This window comes from Raphanus sativus, chromosome 7, assembly GCF_000801105.2.
Source record: "Raphanus sativus cultivar WK10039 chromosome 7, ASM80110v3, whole genome shotgun sequence".
NCBI classification, from domain to species: Eukaryota; Viridiplantae; Streptophyta; class Magnoliopsida; order Brassicales; family Brassicaceae; genus Raphanus; species Raphanus sativus.
In genome coordinates, this window is record NC_079517.1 from 536061 (window position 1) to 559627 (window position 23567).

A 23567-nucleotide genomic window follows, 5' to 3' on the forward strand; every position below is an offset into this window, starting at 1 on the left:
AGACACAATTGGAGACATAATATAACGCTTATATAGTTATATAACAACTTTGTGATGTAAAGCTACAAAAACCTCTTTCTAAACAACCTTTTATATATGTAGTAATGTAGATATAGCGAGATTATATATTTTTTTTCTTTTTTCTTGCTTTAACTCTTCAATTGATTTTGAAAAGACAAGTACTGTCCAACAGTTTCGTTTTCATAATCGTTCTCAGAAAGAATCACAATCTGAAGAATCATATAATATATCCAAATTATTTACACAGATTGAAATTAAAGTTTGATTTCCAGACTTACGGTTGAGTCAAAAATAATTTATCTTGTATAATTGTATAGACGTATTAAGTACATATGATAAACCTAAAATAATGAGATTTTTAAATCCTATACACAAACTTTGGATACCAAGAAGGGAATATTAAAGCATCCAATGAACCAAAAGAAGGCAAACAGAAAAAGCCAAAATAGAGGTTGAGTTGCATTATTTTATGGAATTTTTAATGTAATCTAAACTATAAGATATGTATAATTATTAATTATTGTATATATTTTCGTTTATGTTACATTTCGAGAATTAACTATTCAAAAATTAGATTTAATACTACCGTCTATCTTCTCAGATATGCATGTCTGCGTTACCTTTTTTTTTGTTTGCTTAAGCTGTCTACGTTACCTTTTTCAAACATTTTTTTACCAGAAAAAAAAACAGACCTTAATATTCTTAACGATTTTGATGCATCGGGGTAATTGTAGTAGTTGTAGACTTGTAGTTAGTGAACTCGTGAAGTGTGGTGTGATAACAGAGAATTTTAAACTTGCATTCACCTTTCAATTTTAAACATAACTTCCAAATAATATATCCATTTATTGAAAAAAACAATATCGATATTTAAAAGAGTTGAAAAGATATAGTATCAAACCATCACCTGCATATAACAACCTTTTACACATATTCAGCGTTGAATTTGAAAATTCTATAATTATTTTATGAAGCATCAAAATTGTAATTAACGTAAGCAATGTGCGATAGACAACTAAGTTACGAATGAAAATTATGTGTTGTTACAAAAAAAAAGAAAAGACAAATTTAAAAGTTATAAAACAATCTAATATATAAAAAAATTTATACCAGCCTAAGCAAATACTAGAAAGCCATCACTATATTATTAGACTTGGATCCAAATCTAAAAACTAGAAGTGACAGTTATCGTTATCAACATGATGCTCACGAACGTCTATCTGACTGAAGATTAAAAAGAAAATATTATACATTGATAATAGAAGAGGAAGAAGAAGAGCAATGTGCATGAAAATCATAGCTTCAAAAGAGGGTCCCACAGACAGAGAGACAGGCGTCACGGACTGTCCTATCGTCTTCATCGGGAAATGCCAAAGATCCCCACTCTCTCTCTCTAACACAGTACAAAACATCATGCAACATGCCATGTTTGGGCCAACTCTGTAATTATGCCTTAATCATTTCTTTCCATCTATTTCCTTAAAGGCATTTCCCTTTCTTCTCACTTCCTCGATATCACAAACCTGAAGAAGAAGAAAGGATGATCTAACTTGTATAATAAGTTGACAGAAGAAAGTTTTTAGTCCACTCAAGATCTATCAAATAGTTTTACTTTGTCCACGCACATGATGATCGTTATTTTGGAATCCAAATTTGGTATATTTCAGATCTGTTTTACTCTTTTATGCTCAAATTTAGCTACTCAAATTAATAGCACAAAAATAAACCATGTTCTGCTTCCAACAAGACTTTTAGTTTAATTCTGGCTAACATTACTACACGTTTTTACTGCGTGAAGTATAGTAATAGGCTTCCGGTTCAAAAAAAAAGTACTAGGCTATATATATCATTTGATCGCTGTATTATTGGTGACAATAGATAGTCATCAATAGATCTTTGTTTTCGTGTCAATATACTGATCGTTCGTACCACATGTTGACTTCTCTTGCGTGTACACGTAATTACATTTGAACCTAAATCACCTTTAGAAAAAACTAAATCACATTTAATTAGTTGAAAATTAAGTCACTTATCTTCGCATATGTCAATGAATCATAGTTTTGCACTTCCAGTTAAAATAAATATTGTACAGATTATAGTTGAAAGAATACAAATTACAAAAAGGCTTTTTGAGTTCCTAAAACTTTTTGGGAGTCAAAGATGGTGCTCCCCTTAAAAAACCGGGAACTTTTTCCATCTACCTATACACTTTGTTCTTGGGACACAGAACATTTTCCTTTGCCAAATACAATTTCTTGGAGGCACAAAACTTTTACTACTTTATAATAAAATAGGAGTTGAAACTATGTTCTATTAAAATTACGTATAGTATAAACCATAGCAAGTACATATTAACATAGTTTTTTCATAAATTAATTAACAAAAACTGCTGTGTGGCATTGGCAACTAAATCTATCAATGAAGTATTAAGAATTTAGTGTTAAGTTTCCAACCTTATGAAATTGATATCGTTAAGAAACCATACTTGACAGAGCAACTCTGTGGTTACCATGCAAAAATTATTATCATAAATAAGATATTCAAACTTAAAAAGGGTATATATTTTATATATGTATGCAAACATATATATGATCAGTGTGTTATAATAGGCAAGATTTAACTTGACACACACATATATATATATATATATATATATATATATATATATATATGTATGTATGTATGTTTGAAGATGGTAAATGAATAATTCTATATATATCAGGATCGACAACAAATAATTAAACCTATTAAAAATAAGAAAATTATCAGAAACTATAAAGTATTGTAATCGACTATGATAGATAATTTAATAAATAATCAATCAATCATTTAAAAGCATACAAATTAATTATTAAAATGTATTAGTTGCTGTTGATAAAATGATTAAATTCCAAAATATCGATATAACATTACTATAAACAGATATACATATATACACTTATTTTATAACATATCATAACTGTATCAATGTTGATCTCCCTTAACTATTTATTTTCCAAACTTTTAAACATCCCATAGATATACACATGCACGTGTGTCTATGTAACTATGAGTCTGCGAGAAAGAGAGAGACTGGCCTTTCCGTAGAAATTACTGGTATTATATTATTGTAAACAATTAATTTCCCTTTTGAAGGAAATCATAAATCGACTAGACCAAAAAAAGGTAGGTCTCTACAAAAACATCTCCCAGATCCAGTGCCGGTCCTGAGATATCCGAGGTCCAATACGAAATTAAAAATTGAGCTCCGCTAATATCTATTAAAACCTAAATTTATAATAAAATATTATAATATTTTCAAAACTAATAAAAATATATCAGTTCTTAGAAATAAATTTTGTTCGTGTTACAAAAAAAAAAGAAATAAATTTTGTTCTTATATTTTTTTTTTCAAAATTATCCATCAAATTTTCGTAATCAAAGTTTTTGCTATTTTTGTTTTTTTCAATAAAACATTATCTCACTAATGGATTTCATCAAAGCATTCCACCCTGTAATCTCTTCTTGTTAATGGAGTTTTAGTGTTTTAGAAAAAAGTTTTGATTCTTCTCGATGTTTTGCTCTTGAAACTTGTATGAAGCGTTAGTAGGAAAAGTGTGAAAGACACTTGAATTGTGAAGAAAGTGTAATATAGTGTAGAAAGAAATTATTGCTTAATCAGGTATTTCCCTTTTCATTCATTAACATATTAAATATCATAAAAAGTTGTAAAAAAGAAAAAAGCATAAAAGAATATATAGTATGATTTAACTGTGTTTACGTTTTCTAATAGGTTTCACCGCCTTTTTACTTCTTGGCAACAATTATACATTGATACGTTAACACAACAATAGAGAAAATTAAGCCTTAGATTTTTAGAAAAATCATAGGCCCCATGCAAAAGTTTCATGCGTATGTCCTCAAAACCGGCTCTGCCCAGATCTCTCAGCATTATTTAGACGAAAAAAACTTCATTCATGTGTTAGTTCTGTTTTCTGTTTTTTAAATAACAAATCCTCTTTCAATATAATCTTTATTATATATACATATACTTTCGTGCCTTCTTCCTCATCTTCTTTGGTCTTTTCTTGTCATTTGGCATAACCAAAGAGTCAAGCACATTCAAACATTCTCAAGCCCTAAAACCCAAAAGAAACTTATATGCTCTTGTTCTTGTTCTCCCTCTACAAATTAAAACCCTAATTAACTATCTATTTTGTTTGTATACTGTTCTAATCTCCTGATCACCTCCTTGTTTTCTTTCAAAGTTCTATTAAAAAACAAAACCTAGTTCTTGTTCTTTAGTTCTGTTTACATCAAAACAAAATATGCAGATGATTCCAGGAGATCCATTTTCTATTTCATCTTCCATGGGAGGGTTTGTCCACCAAGAACAGCATCTTCATCATATTCAGCAGCATATCCCGGACATTAACCCTAATTCTAGCTCTAACCCTAATGCGAAACCAAACTCTTCATCAGCCAAGAAGAAGAGAAATCAACCTGGCACCCCAGGTACCACCTTAATTAAGCATCACCATAATATATACTCATATATATATTTGTGTATATGTTTTTGTGAAATAGTTACAAACTCAACATTGACATATATATATACACATATATACATGTATATGCTTAAATGAATATTGTGTATATCCCATTAGGTTATATCCGAGAATGGTTTACGTATATGTGTGTTTCTATTATAATCAGTTGTTCAAAAAAAAAAGTGTTTCTATTATAATCTTCATTTCATATAAGTAAAACATCGTTGAATTCATTAGAAAAAAATATGTGTTAGAAATAAAGATACATCATATTTATACATATGTATGGACAGATCCAGATGCGGATGTCATCGCTCTATCGCCAACCACCCTCATGGCAACAAACAGATTCGTCTGCGAGATCTGCAACAAAGGGTTTCAAAGGGACCAGAACCTACAACTCCATCGCCGTGGCCACAACCTTCCATGGAAGTTGAAGCAACGGTCCAGCAAGGAGGTGATAAAGAAGAAAGTATACATATGTCCTATCAAGACTTGTGTTCACCATGATTCTTCTAGGGCCCTTGGAGACCTCACCGGGATAAAGAAACACTATAGCCGCAAGCACGGAGAAAAGAAGTTTAAATGCGAAAAGTGTTCTAAGAAATATGCTGTTCAATCTGATTGGAAGGCGCACGCAAAAACTTGTGGCACTCGTGAGTATAAGTGCGACTGTGGCACATTGTTCTCCAGGTACGACATTTATTTGGTTTTGGCTTTTGGCTAGCTGATGTAGAAGTTAAGTTTATTAGAACTCAGTAATCAGTCTTTTTATTGCAATTTCGAATGACAACAAGGCACGGAAATAATGCAAGTGTTAGAAACTAAGGATTTTTTTTTGTGAAAAACTAATATAGATAGATGTATATGTATATCTAGCTATTGTGTCGGTATGAAAGTGTGTACATGTCTTGTGATTTGATACTGTTGAGAAGTTTGATTAGAGTGCAGAGCATTAATTGAGAGTTTCTGACTTTTGGGGAGCACTATTTTTATTTTAGTCTAAGATTTTGACAAAAGAAAGCTGCATGCTTTATGAATATGATATTCGATGAGATTTTTGATGGTATGAGCATCTATTTATTTTGTGTGTTTGTATGTGTACATGTCTATTTGGCTTCACTCTTTTCCTCTATTAATTCGCACGATCGATATAGCAAGGAATTATACATAAATATGTCGACAACACAAACAACATGTACATATATATGTCTGATGAGTTTTAGTGTTTTACGGTATGCTTTTTATTTTAATAATCAAGTTTTGCGTTTGTTTCTGTCTTCATGTCTTGATTTTGCATAGGAGAAATAAATGTTTCATCCGGCCAAGAATGTCTTTGTTTTGCTAATGATTTCAAATTCATTGCTATGTTTAGTAATCAATGCCATTGTCTGGCTTCTTAAATTTATTATTATTATTATTATCATATCTCGTTAATCAATTTATGTACAAATTAACCTAAATCGCTTTCTATTATAGGAAAGATAGTTTCATCACACATAGAGCTTTCTGCGACGCATTGACAGAAGAAGGTGCGAGGATGAGTTCACTTAGTAATAATCCAGCCACAACAACGATGCCGGCGAATCTTAATTTTGGAAATGATTCACATGTTATGAATAATCCAAATCTTCCACATGGATTTGTCCACAGAGGAGTTCATCATCCCGACATTAATGCTGCTATCTCTCAATTTGGATTAGGGTTCGGACATGACCTAAGTGCAATGCATCCGCAAGGTACACATATCTCAATCATCCTCATAATTTCCATATTAAAGTCTAGTTAGACCTTTTTTGTATCACTTTTGTTTGTAACACAAATTTTAATTAGATTATTATCATAATTTTCCATTTGTAAATTCCATGTAGGTTTATCCGACATGGTACAAATGAATTCCGCTGGGAACCACCACCTCTTTCCGTTGTCTTCATCATCAGTCCTCCCTGACTTCTCCGGCCACCACCACAGCCAACAATTCCAAATTCCCACAACTTCGACAAACCCTAATCTCACCTTATCATCATCCTCAACATCACAACAAAACTCAGCTTCACTACCATCACTACAACACCAAACCCTGAAAGACTCTTCTTTCTCCCCGCTCTTCTCCTCCTCCTCCTCCGAAAGCAAACAAAACAAGCCTCTCTCTCCAATGTCTGCCACTGCACTCTTACAAAAAGCTGCACAAATGGGATCCACTAGAAGCAACTCCACCACGGCTCCGTCCATCTTCGCCGGCCCAACAATGACGTCAATTTCATCCGCAGCTTCTCCTCCTCCTCGATCATCTTCTCCAATGATGATCCAACAACAGCTCAACAACAACTTCAACACCAATGCCCCAAGAGAGATCCATAATCTTGCTCCTCCTATCAGTGGTGTAACCACGAGTAGTGTGGATAATAACCATCGATTTCAATCAAACCGGTCAGGTATGAACCCGGCTCAGCAGATGGGTCTAACCCGGGATTTCCTCGGAGTGAGCAACGAGCATCACGCTCACCAAACTGGCCATCGTCCGTTTTTGCCTCAGGAACTCGCAAGGTTTGCTCCATCGAGTTGATGGGTTGTCTGTTATTATTAGATCTGATCAACTACATATATTTGGGGCTTAGGACTGGAAGTTTCTTTGAGGAGACAAGTCTAAAATCGTAGCTCCCTTGTGAAGCGGTCGGAACGTGGGGACAAAGGTTGACAAGACATCGTCATACATTTATATGTATGTAATTTTAATATGTTCATGATGATCATCATTTCTATACCATGCATGGGGGTTGTATTTTGCCACAATATTGTCGTTTTGTAAATGTTATTTCTTTTCGTTATTACAATTACTGGGATATTCAAGTATTCGGTCCGTATAGTCTTCAGGCTTTTCCAGGCTTTTTACTATTTTAGATATTTGTTTTTCGCTGTCAGTTTGTCACCAACCGAAGTTGAATGTAGTGATACATATGAAGAGAAATTGCCTACGTCGTTCAAAGAATCATATGACATATACAATTATTGTATGTTTCAAATTCGAAATTGTACGTCTTGAACTTTAATTCGGCAAAAACAAGTTTGATTTATCCCAATAACGTAAAAACATTCTCCTACACAACACAAACTCGCATCAGAAGTCTTAAAAAAGGTAAATTTAGTTTTTAAGGTCAGAGCAGATCTCAGTTAAATTAGTAAACCTTGTTTACGTTTACATAACTGATTCTCTTTTCTCAACATTTAACTGTTTCTTTATAAACTTTAATTCGTGCACCGAGTCTAATTTTATATAGAACTACATAAACCTATACGAAGTCATTGTTGAAATTGCCTTTCAATAGGTACTTGATCCAGATTCTAGACCCATGTTCTCGAGATGCAAAAACTAAAAAGATCTCTAACTGATATCAGCTAGTATTTTCAGTAGACATATAGGACTTGTCTTTATTTTGACTCACGAGGTAGAAAAAAATGAAATATGTCGTTTTGTGGATCCATGCATTATATATTCCTCTTTGACAATATAGTATTGTAAATCTTATTTTTTGTATAATCGGTTTTTACTTCACCCCACCAATTACTAATCCTATAAGTGCCACTAAGGCTAGAAATGCAGGGATTCGTGAAAAGAAAGAGCAGCCTACATTCTACAATATATAACATCTCTCTATGCAGTGGCGTTGTATATGTTAATTTTAACTATTGAAATATAATTTTTTAAAAATTGAATACATTTTACAGTAGTGAAGTTTTAAATAGTAATTTTAAAAAAAAAATTATTTGGAAAGAAATCTAATTAATTTCATGGATATTGGATTTAGTACGTTTTTGCTAAACCTGAGTTTCGCTTTACCGGTTAAAGCTTGTTACTGCTCCGGTTATTAATACTAACATTATGGGCCAATCAAACATATGATATTAAGCTCACATTAATCTCGTCAAAGCTCTAATGGCCGGGCTTTAAATGGCCTCAACTTCTATCCTCTCCAGTAGAATCTCATAAGGCCCAAGAATCAAGTAATACTACGTGGCAGGAGTTAGGCCAGCGTGTAAAAAGCTTGCACACGTGTGCGTTGTTTATTAGCACATGTCTACGAAGTTAGGACCTACTTAAAACAGATTCCACGTGGAGGATAGTAATTGGATAGAACAACGTGTTCTTACTAGTTACACTGCAAAATCAAAATCGAAAGCTTAAATTCGATCCGAAAACAAGACGAGAATTCGTGTGAGGTTTGATTCGAACATTCTTCTTCTTCTTCTTCGTTTCGTCTCTGTGATTCAGAATACTCCAAATCTTTTAGGTTTGCGTATACAGCGCACTTGTATATGTGTATGTATTGAAAATTGAGAATGGATCTGTTACGAGTCGGGTCAGGTATGGATTTATTAGCGTGGAGAGGAATGGCGTACACGCTTCTTCTCCTCAACTTCGTCTTCGCTTGCCAACTTCTTCTTCTCCATCCTCTCGTCTCCGCTTTAGGTAATTTTTTTTTCTGGATTCGTTTGGTGAATTTGATGTTTTAGTTGATTTGGGTATCTTAGGGTTCAGAAATTTCTTAATCAATGGCGAATTGTTTCGATATTGCTCGGAAAAAATTCTCCTTTTGGTGTTGGGCTTGTAGCAATCTCTGTCGGATTCATTGTGATTGGATATTAGGATTTTTTTAGTATGGAACTGAAAATAAGACAAACTATGGTCTTTGAGTGTGTTTTAAAATAAAAATAAAAAAAATTTGCTTACGTTATTTTTGGCACAGATGGTCAATCTGTAGATGCTGCTGAGTTATTTGAGAGGGCATCACAAAGTATCAAGGTCAAGCGTTTTAGCGATGCCCTCGATGATCTCAATGCTGCTATTGAAGTAGACCCTGCTCTTTCGGATGCTTATTTCAAACGTGCATCCGTGCTTCGTCATTTTTGCAGGTATAGAAAAAATGACTGAAGTTTTTTTTATCTTGGTTTGGCATTCGTGTTAATTCCAAATTGTTTGTCGAAAAGGCTCAGAATTTGACGTTTGTTCTATTTCCATGTGTTGTAGATACGAAGACTCTGAGAATAGCTACCATAAGTATCTGGAACTACATCCAGGCGATTCCAATGCTGAGAAAGAGCTCTCTCAGCTTCATCAAGCTAAGAGTGCTTTGGAGACTGCTTCCTCTCTTTATGAATCTAAGGACATTGGGAAGGCTCTTGAGTTTGTTGATAAAGTTGTTCTCGTCTTCTCCCCAGCTTGCTCTAAGGTTCTCTTCTTTGATGCTTATTTACATTATATTTTAATACTCTTTGGTCTTTGCTGTTCTTATTGTCAACATCGTTTTTTCTCTTCAGGCGAAGCTTCTTAAAGTTAAGCTCCTTATGGTGTCTAAAGACTACTCGGCTGCTATTTCAGAGACTGGTTATATCCTCAAGGAAGATGAAAACAACCTTGAAGCTCTGCTCCTTCGTGGCCGTGCCTATTACTATTTAGCAGATCATGATGTTGCTCAAAGGTTAACTTCCACTCAATTTCCTTATGAGAGAGAGTTTGGATCCATAATCTGATATAAACTCTCTGTTTCAGGCATTACCAAAAAGGGCTTCGTCTTGATCCAGAACACAGTGAACTGAAGAAAGCATACTTCGGACTTAAAAAACTGCTCAAGAAAACAAAAAGCGTGAGTCCTGCAAAACCTCCTTTTTGTCTCTTCCTATAGAGAACACTTGAGCTTTACCCTCCAATTGTTGTCTATGACAGGCAGAAGATAATGCAAGCAAAGGAAAGCTGAGAGTTTCAATAGAGGACTACAAAGCAGCTATAGCTATGGACCCTGAACACACTGCACATAACGTTCATCTCTACCTTGGACTATGCAAGGTCTCCGTCAGGCTTGGCCGTGGAAAAGACGGCTTGGATAGCTGCAACGAAGCACTTAACATAGATTCAGAACTCACCGAAGCATTACATCAGGTTCATTAAATCATCAATAAACTCATAGAAGAACAAACAGTTTCTGATCTGATTATTACTGCTTCCTCAGAGGGGAGAAGCTAAACTGTTGCTTGAAGATTGGGAAGGAGCTGTGGAGGATTTGAAACAAGCCGCTCAAAGCTCCCAGGTTAGTTAAAGCTTTGTGTAAATCTTAACTTGGATCTTCCTAGACTCAGCACACATAATAATCATTTGTATTTAGGATATGGAAATTCATGAAGCACTTGGTAGAGCAGAGAAAGCACTGAAGATGAGCAAACGAAAAGATTGGTATAAGATTCTTGGCATTTCCAAAACCGCATCCATCTCTGAAATCAAACGAGCCTACAAGAAGCTTGCTCTGAAATGGCATCCTGATAAAAACGTTGACAATAGAGAAGAAGCTGAGAACCAGTTCAGGGAAATCGCTGCTGCTTATGAGGTTTCCAATAACTAAATCTCTTTCACATTTACACATAGAGAGAGAGAGAGGGTATAATATCTAACATGTTAAATTGATCAGGTTCTTGGAGATGACGATAAGAGGGCGAGATTTGACAGAGGAGAGGATCTTGAAGAGATGGGCGGAGGTGGCGGCCATCATGGAGGATTTGATCCGTTTGGTGGTGGTGGAGGTGGTGGATACACCTTCCATTTCGAGGGAGGTTTTCCCGGTGGTGGTGGTGGTGGTGGTTTTGGCGGTTTCGGTTTCTAACTTAGACATGAAGGCATCATCATGTAACCTAAAGACTAAGCTGCTTTTCTTTCAAACTATACTCAAAAACACATGTTGCATTCTTTCATCGAGAAAGTTTTTGTTCAACTGCAATCGTAATGTTTTTATCTCATTTAGAATCAAAACAGTAACAAAGATAGCACAAATCTTTAACACAGTCTCATCTTACAAGAATGTGTTTATAGTTTTCAATCTCATATTCGTAACTCCGAGATAAGCTCTCTCATATCCATAGAGAAGAAGCAGCAGCAATAGTTACTACCTATACTCTGCTGTTTGAAACGGTGGTGTAACCACCTGAGTGCTTGCTGGCTGGTGGTGGTGATGAGCATGGCTTCTCCTCCATTCCATAAACACGGTAATAACCGCTGTACCGGACTTGGTGAGTCCAAATCCGACCATAGTGGCTAAGAAAATACACGTAACCGGCTGGTGAGTCCAAATCCGACCATAGTGTCACATACCAGTTAGTGACAATTTGTGAGAACCTAACAAGGTCACTTTACCAGTTCTAAAAACACACAAAGAACTATTATCATAAGATATTTTACACAAAAAATAACTTAATTATCATAAGATTTATGATATGATTTATAAATATACAAAATCTATCTTATACATTCATAGAAAAATTACATCAAAAGTTTTATCTATAATCAAGACGAAAGGTGGATCAAATGGTGACTAAACGTCTTCCTTATCGTGTTCATGGTCGTCTTCTTCGGTCTCTCGTTCTTTTAGAATGGTCTCAAGAACCAGACAAGTTGATGGCTTCTCCGAAAAAATTAGCTGCGAAGGAGCTGCTTCAGTTTTTGTCTGCTCTTTACATTCCTCTGTCAAGTGAATGTTCCACGTTTCTCTTTTTTACTATAACCGTAGATTTGGGTTTGATTTTTGTCCTTGTTAAGTTCTATACTATTACTTTTTTTATTCTTAATACTTTTTGTAAATGTGTCGTGGTGGTGTATATATCTGTTTATTTATAAAAGCCATGTATATATATATGGTAATAAGTATGTGGTCAAAACATGTCAAGGTTAGTTTTCATTTCAATAATGAAAAACAAAAAAATGGTGTTTAATCGGCCTGAGATGGTGCATGTAACATTCGCTTTTGTCTTATCTTCTTCACTGTTTTATGTCTACCAAAAAAGTAAGAAGCAGTGCACTTAAACAGAGGACAATATTATTACATGTCAATATGTCATAAAGTAGGATACTATATATATTATATCTGGTCTCATTCACCAATAGCAACTGCGGCATGACATTTGGCTTAATCTCACCTTCCTCCTTCACGATTCGGCGCTGCCATAGTCTCGGCGCAGAATGGTTCGAATACGACGGCACATGCAGAACCATAAGGAGTCTGAGTCAATAATAATGTATTTATATTAAACAATAGTATTGAGTTTTTAAATGTGAACTATAAAATAAATTGTTCTCCTATCTTAGATTTTGACATTATTTTAAGAAAAAGTTAATAGCAAACGTTATATTTTGGTAATTAAAAATTTTAATATATAAACTCAAAGTCTATATTTTGATTAACTGGATTCTGGGGTGGATGTGGTTGAACAGGAGTTATTTCCGTCGCCGGAGGAACATTGCTCATCTTTCTTCCTCCGCAGCAGCAGATATTCCCCATGACTGAGTGATCCAAGACTCAAAAGGGTGCGTCTTTCTGAGGTGAAATCGGAGTTAGGCTTTTTGTATTTATTGTGTTGTGTGGTTGGTGGAAGCCATTTGTTTAAAGCTGGACTTTGGCGGGACTACGTATCAGTCAAAGTCAAAGTCTTTTTTCTTTGATACTCTATTTTTGTAGTGTTTTGATTATAGAGTATCTCAAATTCTCAACACTTGTACAGAAAAAAAAAATTTCCTTATGAATTTTGGATAGGATAAGATCTTAAATCTTGGATCATATATCTATACTATTAAAAGTTGAAGTACAAAATTGAAAGGTTTGGAAATAAGAATAGTAGATTAAATAAAAATTGTTTAAAAATATGGATATTAGATTAAATATTTTCTTTTATTTATATATTTAGTTTTTACATTTATATAATAATTTTTTTTTGTATTTCTTTCTTATTTGCAGATTTTTTCACTTCATTTAAAATCAAATATTAAAATTAATTAATTATAGTGAGAAAGAAATAGAAAATCACTTAATTTATTAATACAGTATATATGTTTTCGGATCTGAAAAAGGAATATACTCAGTTATGCTTAATTGATTTGAAATCATAATTTTCCAGAAATAGTTACATGTAAAAACTAATCTACCGTGATTCTTTACAAATCTAACATTCCAATTTAGATTTTTATTTATTTTTATAAAAGATAATACAATTCTTTAAATAATTGACATATTAATTTTTATATAAAATAAAGTGAACTACAATATTTTTTTGTGCAATTTATGGTTGTTGTTTCTTTACAGTGAAAATAAAAACATAAAATGTAATATATAGTATATATTAATTTAATACATCAAATTTTCAAAAAAATGAAATATCATAAAATTGATAATAATGTATAGAAAACTACTGTAAAATATATAATTTTCAAAAAAACCAAAAAAAAAAACAATAGGTTAATATATGAATTAACTCAAAAATATGACTAAATTGTTTAAGGTATATAACTTTGTAACATATTTTTAAAGTGTACGGCTCATAACATTTTATCGACGCCCCTGTTACACAATATAATGATTAAACGGTTTACTAAATTAATAAAATTGAAGTTATTAGATTGTAATTTTTGAAATGTTTATATGTATATCAAAAAAACAAAGACCTGTTCAGTCGGACCGGTTATGATCTAGCTAGTGATTATATTAAAGATTGTTGATTATTTTCAATGCAAAAATAGTTTAAACTAGAAATTAGAATACAACAAAGAATGAGGGGAAAAAAGCAAAGATACAAAAGTCACGTAGAAAATTTGTATGGTGGGTTCTGAAATGTGATAAGAGCAACGGATTAGAATTTACCAATTAGATTTATGCATCTATGTGATCAGACGGCAAATGTGACTAACTCTCACGTAGATCTACTCACTGATGGATTGGTTCCAGGGAATTAATCGAGTTTTCGGATTCAGGTATATTTCATTTGGTGAGAGAGGGTATAATATCTAACACGTAAAATTGATCAGGTTCTTGGAGATGACGATAAGAGGGCGAGATTTGACAAAGGAGAGGATCTTGAAGAGATGGGCGGAGGTGGCGGCCATCATGGAGGATTTAATCCCTTTGGTGGCGGTGGAGGTGGTGGATACACCTTCCATTTTGAGGGCGGTTTTCCCGGTGGTGGTGGTTTTTGGCGGTTTTCCCGGTGGTGGTGGTTTTTGGCGGTTTCGGTTTCTAACTTAGACATGAAGGCAGCATCATGTAAACCTAAGACTTGAGCTTTTCTTTCAAACTATACTCAAAAACACATGTTGCATTCTTTCATCGAGAAAGTTTTTGTTCAACTGCAATCGTAATGTCTTATCTTCATTTAGAATCAAAACAATAACAAAGATAGCATAAATCTTTAGCACAGTCTCAACTTACAACAATGTGTGTATATTTTTCAATCTCATATTCTTAACTCCATAGAGAAGAAGAAGAAGAAGAAGCAATAGCTACTACCTATACTCTGCTGTTTGAAACGGTGGTGTAACCACCTGAGTGCTTGCTGGCTGGTGGTGGTGATGAGCATGGCTTCTCCTCCATTCCATAAACACGGTAATAACTGCTGTGGCGGACATGGTGAGTCCAAATCCGACCATAGTGGCTAAGACAATACACGTAACCGGCTGCTTAGCCTGACATATATCAGTTAATGAGAATTTATGAGAACCAAAGCTTTTAACAAGGTCACTTCAAAAAAAAAAAAATTAGACATTACATCAATTCTTGAGTAGAAGACATGACCGAAAAGGACCACGAAACTGAACTGAATAGTTGCAAAGAGCCACACATACTTCCTCTTCACTGCACCAAAATCATCTTTCAGACTAATGAATAACTTGAGAGAATATGAAGAAGAGAAAAATGGTTCAAGAACTCTTAAATATTTACCCATTGTCGTCGATGTCACTGATCCAAGAAGACCAATAATGCAAGCGAATGGTAAAGCTACTGCAACGGCACTCGATTTCATATCCATCAGCAGAAGCTTCTCAAGGAAAGAGAAGTATGCAAGTATGCTCACGGTGATAAGAATCGGCACATCTTGCCACTTGTTAACCTCTGTATGCTCTGCTTCTCTAGACCGGTCCTCATGACGATCATCCACACGTAGAAGTGTCACGGGGAGATTTGTCACATCTTGTTTGCACACGTCACAGGTTATGTTCCCTTTTATCGTGAACCATTTGATAGTACACTCTTTGTGGGCAAGAGCTAACTCCCCTTTGCACATGCATTCCATCTTGAAAGCTTCTGAATCTTTTCCTAACTCAACCATGCAGATTCTGCACACAGCTTCCTCTTCAGGAACATCTTCTCCCCCATCTTCGTGTTCATGCATCATCTCTAGACTCTCAGTGTCCCCACGAGATGGAGTAGGGATCACACGGAGAACCCCTAGTGACTTCACGTTACCATCTTTGTCGATGAGCGTTGGAACAGAACGTGTACGGCGAATAGGCAGTGTACTCTTGTGCACGGACTCAGCATTTGAGTGAGCTAAAGGTGTAACAGGCAAAGACTCTGTCTTCTTGTATTTTCTAGGAGTTAAGAGATTAGTGAGAGACCATGTTCTTGGAATATTAGACTTGACTCTGCCATCATCATACACCAACTCCACACCTTGCTCAATATCTGCATTGTTGTTCCGGTTCTTGAAGTTGAAGACATTCTCGAGAGTAGTGCTTCTTCCTGACGAGGAAGGACTCATGGATCCACCGCGTCTCCCTATTCTAGGAATTGCCATGGGAGAGAAACAAAACCTTTTGGAGACAGGACTAGGAGTTGGAGTAAAGGATCCATTTGCACTCAGGAAATCGTCATGAACGTCTTCTTGTGCTCTCAGTTGTATATCAAACACAAGGTCTCTCCATCTTTCGTGTTGGCTTGGTGATATCTCTTTAGTAATCTCATCAGAAACGTCATTCTACAAACACACACAAAATAAGATTATTCACTTGTAAATGAAGATGGTTTCACCAGACGACCCTAAACCCAAAAAAAAACAGAGAAAAGAAACAGAAGCAGAAAAACAGTTTCCGTACCATTACACTAGCAGGAGAAACATCTTGGCAGGAACCATCATCATGTTCTTCTACTTGGTGAGCGTTATCTTGATAACCATCCATCATCCCTTTTCAAAAAAACAAAACCCAGAAACAAAGACGGTATAACAGGACAGGACAGAATCTACCGAATCCTTTTTGAGTTAAAATGATGATAAACTCTTCAAGTTTTGTCTGCTCTTTACTTTCGTCGGTTCAGTGAATGTTCCACCGTTTCTCTTTTTACTATAAGCGTAGATTTTGGGTTTGGGATTTTGTCCTTATTTTAAGTTCTATACGATTCCTTAACATATAGGATGCTTAAAATCTTTTGTTCAATGTTGGCAAAAAAAAAAAAAATCTTTTGTTCAACGTGTCGTGTTTTTATACATCTTCTTACAGCCATATACTAACTTGTAAAACTAGTTCAATCATGGAAAACATTAAAAAGAATACTGTAGTTTAAGCAAGTCTGAGATAGTGCATGCAACCTACTTGGATGCGTTCATCAATCATCACCGTGTTCAAGAGGTAATATATATTAAAGAATCGGATGAATATATATATATAAGATCATAATGTTGCATAATTATTACAAACACACAAGTTGATTGCTTAATTAATTTTGTTCATCTCCATATCCATTTCCATCTTCCATTGCTTTTACCCTTTTAGGAATCTTCAAAAGCCTCTCTACAGGTTGTCTGCAAACTGGACACAAGTTTGTCTGAGACCTTAGCTCCTTAGCGCATCCGCCACACATACACTGTTACACACACATAAACCAATTTCAAAACTCCACATCACAAAAAAAAAAACTTGAGTAGTATAAAACAAACTTTATTACATACCATGTGTCTGCAAGGGAGAACAGTCATATCGCGTGGTTCTGACAAGCATATAACGCATTCCTTTCTTGCATCCTCATCAAGAGTGTCCCCAATCCCATATATGTCAAACAACTCATACCTGTTCCCATTCACCGATAGCAACTGCTTGATCACACTTGGCTTAATCTCACCTTCCTCCTTCACATAAGTCACTAGAGTAATCTGCATGGATCCTTCTTCTGGAGCTGTCTCCATCTTAATTGCCAGCGGGAAAACATCCGTATTCGCCTCCTTGAACAGCTCTGAATCTTCAAACACCGATAAGTCCACACCGGTTCCAGATGGTTGTATGAACTTCCGACCAAGTCCTTTCTCAAAACCAAATGTGATCGGCTGCAAAGTGTCTGCCTTTGTTGCTGTGAGTTGGAACTCTCCGACTTCTTTCGCAAAGAAAACAAGTGTGATCCTGTGTTCTCCCCCAAAAACAGACAAAAGGGTTAATTAAAGACTCAGACTTTACGACAAGAACCAACGCAAGTGGGAAAAAAAAGTGTAAAACCTTCCGGAGACGAGTGTATCAAACGTGAATGCCACGAGAAACCGACCCGGGTTAACCGGGTCGGGTTCAAGTGTCAGAGTCTCCTTCTTCAGATTAGTGTCGTTGCGAATCGTGACAGCTTTCTGATACACGATATAAGGAGACGGCGGCGGCATAGTTCCCGGCGGAGAATGATACTGATACGGGTAAGGGTCTGGACTTGACGTCTCTGCTGGGGATACAGATCGGTTAACTGGAATCTTGAGTGGATGTGGTTGATGAGGAGTTGTTTCGGTCGTCGGAGGAGGAGGAACATTGCTCCTCCGTCTTCTTCCATCAGCTCAGAGACAGCAACAGAAGATATTTCCCATGATTTCGATCTCTCAGACTCAGAAAGGGTTTTGTGTCTTTTCATCGAAGTTAGGCTTTTTATATTGATTGTGTTGTGTGGTGTTAACTGGTGTAGGTGGAAGACATTTGTTTAAAAGCTTGACTTTTGGCGGGACTTAACGTATCAGTTAAACTCAAAGTTTGCTTCTTTCTTTTCTTTGATATTCTATTCATTTCACTTAAATACATCAAAATAATTCATTAAGAATACAATAAGATCTTAGACTATGATTTCTTTTATAAAATATCATGTTCGCGATTTTCAGTGGAAGGGAGTTTGAACTAGAATACAACCAAGAGTTAAAATGATGATAACTCTTCAGTTTTTGTCTGCTTTTTACATTCGTCGGTCCAAGTGATTAATGTTCCACCGTTTCTTTTTTTCTATAACCGTAGATTTGGGTTTGATTTTTGTCCTTGTTAAGTTCTATACTATTTCTTTTTTTTTTCATTCTTAATACTTTTTGAAAACGTCTGTGGTGGTGTACATATCTGTTTATTTATAAAAGCCATGTGTATATATATATATATTTGGTAATAAGTATGTGGTCAAAACATTTCAAGGTTAGTTTTCATTTCAATATTAATGAAAAACAAAAAAAAAGGTGTTTAATCGGCCTGAGATGGTGCATATACCATTCGCCTTTGTCTCATCTTCTTCACTGTTTTATGTCTACTAAAAGAGTAAGAAGCAGTGAACTTAAAGAGAGGACATTATATATATATTGAAGAAGGATTAAATAAATATATGTAAGATCATAAAGTTGCATATTATTACATGTCATAAAGTAGGAGATTATATAAGATTCTACAAATTATATCTGGTCCCATTCACCAATAGCAACTGCGTCATGACTCTTAGCTTAATCTCACGGCGTCGGAGATGCGGGTACATGCAGTGCCGCGCGAAGACTATAATGGGCCTGAGGCAAAAATAATTTATTTATATTAAACAATAGTATTAAGTTTTTAAATATGAACCAGAAAATAAATTGTCTCCTATCATAGATTTTGACATTATTTTAAGAAAAAAAAATAGCAAACGTTATATTTTGGTTTAAATTAAAAAATTTATATATAAACTCAAAATATATATTTTGATTAACTGGACAATCGGGTGGATGTTGTTGAACATGAGTTATTTCCGTCACCGCTGGAGGAACATTGCTCTTCTTTCTTTCTCCGCAGCAGCAGATATTCCCCATGACTGAGTGATCCAAGACTCAACAAGGGTGTGTGTCTTTCTGCCATGAAATCGGAGTTAGGCTTTTATATTAGTTGTGTTGTGTGCTTGGTGGAAGACATTTGTTTAAAGCTTGATATTCTAGTCAAAGTCAAAGTCAAAGTCAAAGTGAAAGTCAAAGTCAAAGTTTGCTTATTTCATTTCTCATTGATAATCTAGTTTTGTTATGTTTTGATTATAGAAAGTATCCCACCACTTATGCAACAAAATATTTCCCAAAGAATTTTAGATACAATGAAGTCTTAAATCATGGATTATGACGATATAAAAGACCGTTGATAATTTCCAGGGATGGATACTTCGGCTATTTTCTCAGTTTGCTTCGTGTTTTGGTTTGCTTCAGTTTGATTAGTTCGATTTTAGTAATTTTTCAACTTAGTTTAGTTCGGTTTATATTGGATTTAGTTTGTATTCGGTTCGGTTTGTATTTTGGATCTGTTTAATTAGGTTTTTTTCGTTTAAAAGCATGAAAGCATATAGCTATTTTTATATTTCACAAAGATTATTACCTTTATATAGAAATCTTCTACTAGTGCTATATGCATATAACTATTTTTTATATTTCACAAAGATTATTACCTTTATATAGAAAATTTATATGTAGTGCTATATTTCAGTATTAAAAATCTCATCTAAAGTTGTTTAGTAATGACAACACAAAAAAAAATTGGATGCAAGAAAAATATGGAAGAGACGCAAATAAAAAACAATGTATAGAAGAACTTTTGTTTTTAAGTTTTAGGTTTAGATTTAACATCCACATTTATATATAGAGTATAAGAATATAAGATTACAGACTTAATTATTCTTTTTAAAACAAATATTTTGATAATTACGTATTAGGTTAGAAAAATATATGTTAACGAATGAAAATTGGAAAATATGTGGTTTAGTATTAGAATTTTAGTATATGGGTATTACTGATATTTCAAATTTAAATAATTGAAAAAACAACATCGGTTTCTCGGTTCCATTTAGTTTTAAACCAAACCGAACCAAATCATTCTGGTTGTAAAAATCTTCAACAGAATGATTTGAAATAGACTTTAGTTTGGTTTGAATCGGTTTCGGTTCAATTGATTTGGTTTGGTTCGTTTGATTCGTTTGATTCGGCTTTTTTGCCCACCTTTAATAATTCCCAATACAAAAGGAGTTTGAACTAGAATACAGCCAAGAATAAAGACCATTCAAAATATTAAAAAAAAAAACAAAGATACTTACAAAAGTCAAATGGGAAAATACCAGTGTCACTTCTGAGATATTCATTGGTCCAATACAAAATACAAAAATAAAATCTTTAACTAATACAAAAAAAAATTGTCGATAGAAAAAAATCAAATTTATAATTAAAACAACAATATCTTTAAAACTAGTAAAAATTTATCAGTTCTTAAATATTAATCCTTTTACATTTTTTCCTACAAAATCATCAATCAAACTTTTATAATCAAGGCTTTGATCGTATCTGTTATAACATAGAAGACATGAATTACGTTAAATCATTATATTACTTTAAATCCACTCGTATTAAACAACACAAAAGGTATATAAAACTGACTTTTACTTAGAGATGGCCCATCACATTCTTAACTTATCAAACACATCAACACAAAACATATTATATGTTAACAAATAACATTGAAAAGTAGCCTTAATTTTTTTTTTTTAATAAACAATAGGTCCCATACGAATGTATCGCATGTACGGGGTCAAACCCGAGCCTGGGAAATACGTACGCATGTTCTGAAAGGTGATAAACGCCCCGGTTTCTAAACCTATACCATTTAGATTTTCTTTTTTTACGTGTTTACGCAACATGTACAACTCTCACGTAGAGTAATCGAGCTCACCTGTCGCCGACGGACATACGTACGGGTCACTTGTTGAGGTTAGTCGATATTGACGCGGTTCTGATTAAAACATAAAAGGAGTGACGTGTAAATAACTATTAGCTCGAACTAACAAGGGTGTGTAATAACCTGGATAGAAATCCCGGGACTGGTGGGTTTAATCTCTCAGCTTCCAGGTTTGTTCAATCTCCGCATAGAAATAAGAATGGATCTAACTGGGTCTAGACTTGGATATCCTGATCAAATCAAACCAGATAGATGATATGGTTCTAACTAGGGACGAGGAAGCGGAAGTAGATAAGCTTGTGGATGAGTTTGGTGATATAGGTATGGATGAGACTATGTTGCAAAATAACGATCTCTTGGTCGATGAGCCATGTTACGACGCCGTGATCATAGACGTTATTTCCCAACTCTCTCCAATAAATGCTGCGAAAAAAGCAATACAAAATAGGTGGTTGATACGATACGAAAATACGAAATAGGTTAAACCCACTAGTCATGTGTTTAGCGACAGCCGACTTGGAAATCAATTATCTAGGGATTTTGGATTTGTCTAGCGGAATGCCCTTGTTTAGGTGGTTGATGTGAAGCTAGTCATATAATATTTGAATCTAGATAAGCTTTTGGTGGAAGTCGGGTCTTTAATCAACATTGTATCCGGTTCATCGGGTTTTAAAAATTTATAATATTTCTATTTAAAAAAAAATACACAAGAGAACTATTATCATGAGATATTTTACCCCCAAAAAAGACCTATGTATTAATTATCATGACATTTATAAATATACAAAATATCCGTCTTATACATTCATAGAAAATTGCAACAAAAGTTTTTATCTATAATCACGATGAAAGGTCGATCAAATGGTCACTTAAACGTCTTCCTTATCATGTATGGTCGTCTTCTTCGGTCTCTCGTTCTTCTAAAATGGTCTCAAGAACCGGACAAGTTGATGGCTTCTCAGGAAAAATCATCTGCGGAGGAGCTGCTTCCATCCACCATGCTACATCCATCTTCACCACCGTCAAATTTTGATCGCACCGAATCTCAAAGAAACACATATTCAAGAGACAGCTTTGAAGCTGCAGAATTAATTCAAATACTACGTTTTAGGTTGAACAAGTGTACTGGTTGAAGGACATACATATATAGAGAAAGAGTGAATGATTGGTTGATTTGAAAGATGGATAAATGGACCATCCATAGTGAACGATGTTGTTTGTTGACGACTTGGTCTTGTTTGCTATAATTACAAAACGATGAAACCAACAAGAATATTCTAGAACCTCTAATCTTTTTTTGTCTTGCATGAAAGACACGCGTGTATCTTTACGTTCCTACACTTTTCTTTCAAATGTTCAAGATATTTTTGTATGCGTCGTATGTCGCTTTTGTGCTGTTACAACTTGCATCACCCAAGCTTATGCGTCGTATGTCGTTTTTCTAATCACTATTTTAGCTTTAATGTATGAAATATGATTTAAGCGTTTCAAGTACTGAAGACACTTTTAAGCAAAAAAAAAAAAAGTACTGAAGACACTTTATCAAAAAAAAAAAAAGTACTGAAGACAATTATTTAGGCACACAGTAGAGTGTCATGGGCTCGTTTATACTTTTATTGTTGGGGGTTCACGGTATTAGAAACCCATGAGATAAAATGCTTAGTATTATGAGAATTGACTGAGGCCAAGAGTCCAGAGATGCATTTTAATCACTCTAGGGAAAGTGGCTTATTCTCGGCGCTAATTCAAAAGTTCCTCCTCACATAACGTGGGTTTATTTACATTTTTAAGAGTAAAGTTTCGTCTTGTATTTTTTCTTTTGCTTGCATCTTTTTCAAAGCAAAAACAATTACTTAGACGTACTACATATGCATAACAATTTGATAAAAAAAAAAGATAGCTCTCGAAATTAAGACGAGAACTCTGAAAAATAGAAAGGAACTATACAATGTTAGTGTTTATCAAAAAAAAAAAAAACTATACAATGTTAGTGATAACGTACGTATGTATGTAAAACATCTTCTTCAAATATGGGCTTGCATCGTTTATGCCACTTGGAAAGTTAATCAAATGTTATATAGCTAAAGTTATATTAGCAATATATATATATTATATAAATATAGAGTGCCTAACTTTTTAATATTTTGATTGATTGAAATATTAGTCAATGACCTGAAAAGATTGGATAAGATAAGGATATGTAAAAAATTGCTATCAGTCCTTTTGTTTTTGTTCCTTAAACATGTAGAATATTTTTCTTG

At 34.4% G+C, this 23567-nt stretch overlaps 5 protein-coding genes across 6 annotated transcripts; 2 read left to right on the plus strand and 3 right to left on the minus strand.

The window, feature by feature from the left end:
* Window positions 1–3962: 3962 nt before the first annotated feature.
* Window positions 3963–7454, plus strand: LOC108814901 (zinc finger protein JACKDAW). Its single transcript, XM_018587545.2, has 4 exons — window positions 3963–4515; window positions 4844–5243; window positions 6030–6289; window positions 6422–7454. Exons 1-4 carry the CDS (start codon window positions 4329–4331, stop codon window positions 7114–7116), a joined length of 1542 nt encoding a protein of 513 aa, XP_018443047.1. The 5' UTR covers window positions 3963–4328; the 3' UTR covers window positions 7117–7454.
* A 1273-nt stretch (window positions 7455–8727) lies between these two features.
* On the plus strand, window positions 8728–11333 carry LOC108814202 (dnaJ protein P58IPK homolog). Of its 2 annotated transcripts, XM_056991208.1 has the most exons (10): window positions 8728–8768; window positions 8914–9018; window positions 9296–9461; window positions 9577–9778; window positions 9867–10027; window positions 10099–10192; window positions 10273–10485; window positions 10556–10633; window positions 10709–10927; window positions 11009–11333. In XM_056991208.1, exons 2-10 carry the CDS (start codon window positions 8916–8918, stop codon window positions 11198–11200), a joined length of 1428 nt encoding a protein of 475 aa, XP_056847188.1. In that variant the 5' UTR covers window positions 8728–8768; window positions 8914–8915; the 3' UTR covers window positions 11201–11333. The 2 variants fall into 2 exon arrangements, with proteins under 2 accessions (XP_056847188.1, XP_018442222.1); XM_018586720.2 differs by having other exon boundaries at window positions 8729–9018.
* A 3466-nt stretch (window positions 11334–14799) lies between these two features.
* On the minus strand, window positions 14800–16533 carry LOC108815072 (uncharacterized). Its single transcript, XM_018587731.2, has 4 exons — window positions 16450–16533; window positions 15296–16331; window positions 15123–15208; window positions 14800–15039 (listed from the first exon to the last, which is right to left on the minus strand). Exons 1-4 carry the CDS (start codon window positions 16531–16533, stop codon window positions 14860–14862), a joined length of 1386 nt encoding a protein of 461 aa, XP_018443233.1. The 3' UTR covers window positions 14800–14859.
* Window positions 16534–17005: 472 nt separating this feature from the next.
* LOC108815073 (probable E3 ubiquitin-protein ligase LUL1) lies at window positions 17006–18198 on the minus strand. The gene is made up of 3 exons (XM_018587733.2): window positions 17839–18198; window positions 17301–17745; window positions 17006–17215 (listed from the first exon to the last, which is right to left on the minus strand). Exons 1-3 carry the CDS (start codon window positions 17991–17993, stop codon window positions 17069–17071), a joined length of 747 nt encoding a protein of 248 aa, XP_018443235.1. The 5' UTR covers window positions 17994–18198; the 3' UTR covers window positions 17006–17068.
* Window positions 18199–22061: 3863 nt separating this feature from the next.
* LOC108817199 (uncharacterized) lies at window positions 22062–22430 on the minus strand. Its single transcript, XM_056990737.1, has one exon. It carries the CDS (start codon window positions 22363–22365, stop codon window positions 22192–22194), a length of 174 nt encoding a protein of 57 aa, XP_056846717.1. The 5' UTR covers window positions 22366–22430; the 3' UTR covers window positions 22062–22191.
* Between the last annotated feature and the right edge of the window lie 1137 nt (window positions 22431–23567).